Source organism: Poecilia formosa, unplaced genomic scaffold (assembly GCF_000485575.1).
Source record: "Poecilia formosa unplaced genomic scaffold, Poecilia_formosa-5.1.2 Scaffold432, whole genome shotgun sequence".
In the NCBI taxonomy this organism is placed as follows: Eukaryota; Metazoa; Chordata; class Actinopteri; order Cyprinodontiformes; family Poeciliidae; genus Poecilia; species Poecilia formosa.
Window position 1 is genome coordinate 64,069 of NW_006800371.1, and position 6,853 is coordinate 70,921.

The 6,853-nt window shown below is 37.5% G+C and overlaps 1 protein-coding gene across 1 annotated transcript; it reads right to left on the reverse strand.

Moving 5' to 3' along the window:
- Nucleotides 1-171: 171 nt before the first annotated feature.
- oaz1a (ornithine decarboxylase antizyme 1a) lies at nt 172-6,364 on the reverse strand. The gene is given in 5 exon segments (NM_001308099.1): nt 172-779; nt 1,316-1,401; nt 1,710-1,885; nt 1,969-2,123; nt 6,188-6,364. Coding segments are annotated over 5 exon segments (654 nt in total). The 5' UTR covers nt 6,295-6,364; the 3' UTR covers nt 172-648.
- Between the last annotated feature and the right edge of the window lie 489 nt (nt 6,365-6,853).

The window sequence follows — 6,853 nt, forward strand, 5'->3', positions numbered from 1 at the left end:
AATTACTTTTTTTTTTGTCTAAAATGTTTTCCTTCAGGTTTTACATTACAAAGCAATGGTATCCACATGATAAACTCCCCATCTGTAAACTTGATCCCATACACTGCTCTGCATCACCTAAAAACCTTGATTTTGTCAAACTTTCACCGACATTACTCAGCCGACCACACGTTAAGGTGAGCACTTTTATTTAGTCGTTACAACATGCAGATCTCTACCAAGTGGATCAAAGCAAATTAAAACCATGCACACATTAAAAAAATTATTAAACAGGAAAAAAATTTAAAAAATAAAAATCAACTTATAATTACTATGAAAACATCTACTTACATGAGTACGATTTCAATTTATCTTAAATATACTATGGAGATATTCAGGAATCAGGGGTAGGATGGACAAAAACATTATTAAACGGTGGTTAGGATGTAATGCCCAGATATCATGCAGGCTTTCTGCTTTACATTCCTGCTCTATTTAAACGTCTTAACTCTAGTGCAACTTTTACTGAAACACAGCACGCAGTATGTAAAGGCAAAAGAAAAACCACCAACCTCAACCACACTTAACGACTAGAATGTACTCATTTTCAGAACGGACGTTGGTGTTGATTGAAATAGGAACAAACATTTGTAACTGCTCAGCGTTATTTTATTCGTCATCGGAGGAGTCTCGCTCGATGCTGTAAGCCATGAAGAAAGCGTCAGGTCGGGAGGGGACGAGAGGATGACCCGGTCTAACAATCTCAAAGCCCAGGAAACTGAACGTACGCAGCAAGGATGCTGTGGAGAAACGACGAGGGAAGAGACATTCGTTAGCACGAAATCAATACAGCGTCAACACATATAAAGTTCTCTCAGAGAAAAAGTACATAAAACACGACATGGAGTACGCGTAGAAATAATTCAACAGCTTTGGAAACAGAAAAAAAGAAAACAATTTTGTTTTGCAGAAATAGCTACATTTGGTTATTAACATTAATTTAAACAAAATTCTTTAAGTACTTTTTATGATCTAACCTACATCAAGCAGCAACTAATTTGCTCCCACTTTTGAGAAGCATCAAATTGGATTTATCCCACATTTACTGAAGAGAAACATTATATTTAAGATTTACTTTTTATTTAAACAGAAAACATTTTATTTTAAACAAAGGGAAACCCCCCCCCCCAGAAAAATAAGCTTTACATCACAAACAAAATGTGTTTAAACTGATCAAATATATTTTTAAAAAGTGGTTTTGCTGCTGCGAGCCAAAGTGGTTTATTGTTAAGCAATAGTTATTAGTTAAACCAAAGCCACACAGATATCATCTCACCTCTGTCGTCACGGTTCTTGTGAAAGCAGATGAAAACATGATCAGCCTGTAGCTGTTCTTCTGCAAATTCCAGCAAAAGTGCAAAACTGTTGGAAAAAATAACATTTGTTAAAGGACCAAGAACTCTGAGGTAATCACAATACTCCTAATACAGGTTTATGAGTGAAAACAGAACGTATTACTAATTATCATCCAAATCCATTTTGGTGAAATACTTTATAACCCATTTTTTATTCATATTAGTACAGTACAAACAGAAAAGAAAGCAGTAAAGACCTGACTTTAATCACAAACGAACACAATAAAAGCAATCAGAGTCACTTCTATTTAATTTGTTGAAGAAAAACCGAGCTCCTGCACAGATGCAGAGAAAGATGCATTTACTCCTCCTGACCTGTCTTTGCTGCCTTCAGGCAAAGCTCCGGAAGGGATTTCAACATAAAGGTTCCCCCCCTTCAGCGCAGCCCTCCAGACACAATGTTTGCCTTCGGTGCGGCGGGGCTCAAAGAGCAAGAAACGCACTCTGCTGTTTGCAGGGGGAGACTCTTCAAGAACCAACAAATGAGCATCCTATGGAGAGAAATAAAGATGAGATGCCACAAAAGGAAAGAATTGCCTAAAAAAAAAAAAAAAAAAAAAACTCTTCCACGTACAGAGTAGAATAGCGTAGCTGAAAGATTGCGATCCCGCTGGTCATTCCCTCGCCCACCTGGGATCTTCAGGGGTGGGAGAGGGGCATCAGGAGCACCACAGAGGCCCCGGACACGGGTTACTGCAACAGCGGGAGCACCTCCTGGGACTGGAGATGCTGGAGAGGGACACAGGCGCACACAAAGACGGAGCCATCGTAAGTGAAGTATTCAGACGCTCACAAACCAAACGTGCAATGCAGACGGCAGGTTTTGAGTTCATTGCACAACGGAGAGATATATGACTGTAAAACATTTGCTTAAGTTAATAAACACCGGGTAACACGTGGCGGACAGAGTTCAATCAGTGACTGTGCTTCTAAAAAGAGACACGCGCTTCTATATGATGACTCGTGAAATTTGAAACAAGCACATTAACATCCCAGACAGAAAGTTGGTTTATGTTAGACTGCCACTTCTGTGATGACTAATTAAAAATAAGAGTTCCCAGTTAAGCGACTCACCTTTCAGTGAAATATTAACTGGAAACTGAACACATTTCTTTAGCCTTGAATGACCTTTTTCTTCTATTGAAACTTTACTGCTATGCTCATCCAACAAGCCTAACTTCAGGGTTCCTACAAATTTTTCATTTTAAAATTTAACACTTTGGGTATTCAAAGTTGTTTTTGTTACACTGAACATGTTTTTAATATAAATGTTTTATCCTCTAGTATGCAGCAGTGGGGGTTTATTAAATACTGTTATAAAAGCCCATTTCACCGTTTTTAGACATTTGTGCTGAATTTGATAACTCAATTTTTAAATGTCAAACAGGTAAATGTGTTGCAGCATTTCTAAAATTGTAAGCTAATTATTTGAAGAATTTAAGCCTCCAGTTTTTGGACCTAAATGTCAAGTTTAAACCGTCACTTATTGCCGTCTAAAAAGCTGCAAAAAACCTCCCTTATCTAAAGCTTCTCAGGCACTTAGAAACAAACCGCTGAGGTCAAAAATGACTTGTGGCAAATCAACGATAAGACAAAAGCCTATACTACATTACTTAATTTTTTTCATCTAGATTTCCTGTAGAAAACAAAAATAAAGTCAGAAAACAAACATATTTCCATACTTTTTTAAAAAAACTTCCCCTATACTTACAGAAAAAGCAAATACCAACTCCACCAAACCAACCTGCATTTTGCCATTTTTCCTGTGGTACATTCAGTTTATTCCAGAAACGACATCCTGCAGGTCTGACCATCGGCCTACTTTATCCTTTGACTAAACAGGTCGCTCCACTTTTCAACATATGGAAAAATACCATCCAGCTCTTTGACTCGGCTTGGCTTTGAGCACTAATGCTTGTGTTGCCACATTCATTTTCCACTGTTCGTGAAGATCAGTCTGTGTTTCTATTAGGAACGGGATCCATTAGCAGCACCACAAAGACGCTCTCTAACACAAATGTCACAGCTGTGCTGCATCTGGAGTAGACATGCTAAAATCAGCAAACACCCATTCTCATGGCTGACAATGTTACAATATCAGATTTTATGAAATATCATTTTATCTGAAGGTTTTAAACAGAGTTAGACTCAATTAGATTAGAAACTCAAAATCTTATTTCCCCCCCCCGCCAGTGAACGCACCAGACATAACTCTCATGTGGAATGTTGTTATTGAGGTTAGCCATTTTCCACAACAATGGCGTGTTTAAAAATGAAGTTAAGAGAACATTCACGGATATAAAGCTTTAAAAAAAAAAAAGAAAAGAAAAAAAGGAAACTACTCTTTCTGACATATCTTCTGATAATAGAAATTAGGGACGGAGCAAAAGTCATGGTGCTCCTTTTACTCCTTTTATTCGTTTGAACTTTTAACCTCGGTTTGTTAGAGAACTTGCTGGATTTGAACACAATGTTTACAGCCTTTAGAAAATCTGATAATTAAGGTAAGGGAAGCATCTACAGTCTCCAGAGAGAAAACTCACCAGAGACTGTTAGTTGTATTTGTCACACTTCAAAAGTGTGACACTTTTAGAGATTTACACACGGGGAGCAAGACATGACCTCTAGTCAATATCACAGCATCTCGGCAGTGACTGCCTTACAATAATCTGACCTGCTGCTTGTAAACACATTACAGCAGCTGAGCAGATTTGGCATTTTAAGGACAACGTCAGACATTCAAAAGAGCTTTGACTTCCACTGTTTTTGCCTTGTGTTGCACACAGATCACATTGCGCTACTCTTCCGATTGTGGGACCGCTCAGCTACATGATTACCCCACCCACTAGAGCCGTTGAATGTAATGGAAAACCGCCCAAACTGTGCAGAGCAGAACTGAATGCGTTTGACGTGACCCACTCAGGGAAGGCTCATCTCTGCTTCAGACCAACAGCTTTTGTTCGAGGGACTCAAGCACAGAAAGACACATTCAACCCAAGCACATTTCAGGTTGTCTTTCTATGAAACAGGATATGTATTTTTAGTATATACTTTATAAGAAATGGAATTTAGAAAATCATAAAACTTATTTGGGGTAAAATTAAACCAAATTCATAGAGTGTACTGCATTTATCACAGCTCTTAAATAGGAACAAAAATTGACCTGACAAAGTCGGAGAATAGAAATCAGCCACAAAATCCTAATTATTCAATGTGAGCTCAAACCTTCAGACACACTTGTGTATCTACGCACTACTTAATTTCAATTAAAAAAAAAAAAAAGCTCTGGCATGTACCACAAGTGGTTACATAACCCCAATCTGACTCAGCCAACAGACTGATAGCAATAAAACAAATCTTTAAGGCAATAAACCTGGCATGATTGCGAAATAGTCATTATAAAACCATCAGCTGAGACTTATTCCTTTATAAACAATCAATGTTCATTTGATGTCCATCAGTACACACTTTAACAGTGTTTTGAAAATGTACATCGGACATATGAAAATGTTACGTAACTCATCAATACATCCAGTGGAATAACTGGTCAAGGTTAAAGCTATGATAACAATAATAATTGTACCATCTAAGAGCAAATGTACACTGTGTATCATTAGCTGTCTCAGAGTCCTCTATGCCACCCCCTTTCGCAGTGCAGTGGAAATTTCCTTCGAGAGCTTTAAAAGACGTCAGAACTGGACAGACCGCCTGAATAAAATCCTGTGAGAACAGAACCTGAGCAACAACGCCTCAACACAGAACAGGAAAAACGTACCAGTAAAGCATAACTCATGATTCCGGATGAAGACATAAGTGAGCTAATCTGCCCTGTTAACATTTTAATTAACCCTGACATCTATAATCCACAAACCAAGTGAATATCGATCACTGTAGATGCCAAATCAGAATCAGGTGGAGAAAAGGGTTGCTTAAAATAATCATAGCACCTTCGCCTGATTTGCCAGTTGCAAAATAAATCTGCCTTAAGTGGGATTTTCGGAAAATGTCCAAACACTTGTAAGCATGTGAGACAGATGGGGGGTAAAACACGATTCATCACGACGTCGGTTGGCATAAAACTGACAAAGTAAATAAAATAATTGTCTTCTAAGTGTTTTCATACAAAAGCAGCATGACATACTATACAATTTAACGAAACTGTCATGTTTTTGTGTCAACTATCAAGAATAACACATTATTATCATGGCAGCGACAAAAACAACATCGATGACATAACCCAATGAAGGTTAGCTAAAGTTGGCACAAAACGAAGAATTTTATCCGTATCCGCCATGCGACTAAATTACAATTTAATCATTTAAGCGTTAAATGTTTTTAATTTGACGATTAAAAATAAATTCAAAGCTAATCTTGCTCCAAACAGCTAACATGTAGCACTTAGCATCGGGCTAACACATTTCAATTGCGTTTCATATATTAGCCATTCGGTTAGCATTAGCTGGCTAATAGGAGCAATGACTGTCAACAACGTTACGTGACTTCTGTCTAATTGCTGGTTACCAATGTACAGTATATATTTAAAATTGTAATGAAGTACATCAAGTATATGTTTATATACATCATTTATAAACTTTTATTAAATAAAAAAAAATTCCTGATAACTGTTTAGGAGCGTCAAATACCATATAAAATCGTGTTATTGTGAACAACATACATGACTTGTACCAGTCGTTCCAGTAAATAGACAGTAGTACACCTTGCATAGGCCGCAGCTTTAGAACTTAGCATTTAGCTTCTTTTTTTTTTTTCTAAAACAGCTGACACCGACATACCTTTCAGGTTTATTACTGGACTGCTCAATAACAGGCATCTCGGGTCTTTCTTTTTCTCTTACAAAACAATGACTATTCAAAATCGTCTGTAGGTTGGATTTAACCATCCGGCCAGCGTCCGCCACAGGCTGCTCGCTCCGTCTCCTCTCCTCGTCGGCTGATGCAGAGTCAAGGCTGCGAGCTGCGGTTATCAGTCAGGGGAGTGTCCCGATCACTGTGACGTATAGGGACAAGACAATCAGACCATTTATCAACTGTTTAATATTACTTCTATATTTGTCCCTTTTAGTTTGTTTTGCAATGTCTCTAAATAGATCTGTTTCTATGGTAAATGACATACAGTTTTAATAGTGTTGAACCATATTTTGAGAAACATGTTGGAAAAATAGACTTTTATGAGTTATTGTATATTTTTTACTTTTATTAAGTAGTATTATTATAAAGTGTAACTATTCTTATTTAAAGAAAAATTCAATGCTCATAACTTAAGGACAAAGATACACACTACAGTTCAACTTAAAGAGAGACTTCTTGTTTGTGTAAAAGCTCTGTTACTCTATGGTTATTTTCTGAGCTTGTGTTCACCCATGCATTAAACTTGGTTTAACAGAAAGTGTTTTGGAAGAAAACGTGTCCCACATCCCAATCTTGAAGCTGAGAGTACTA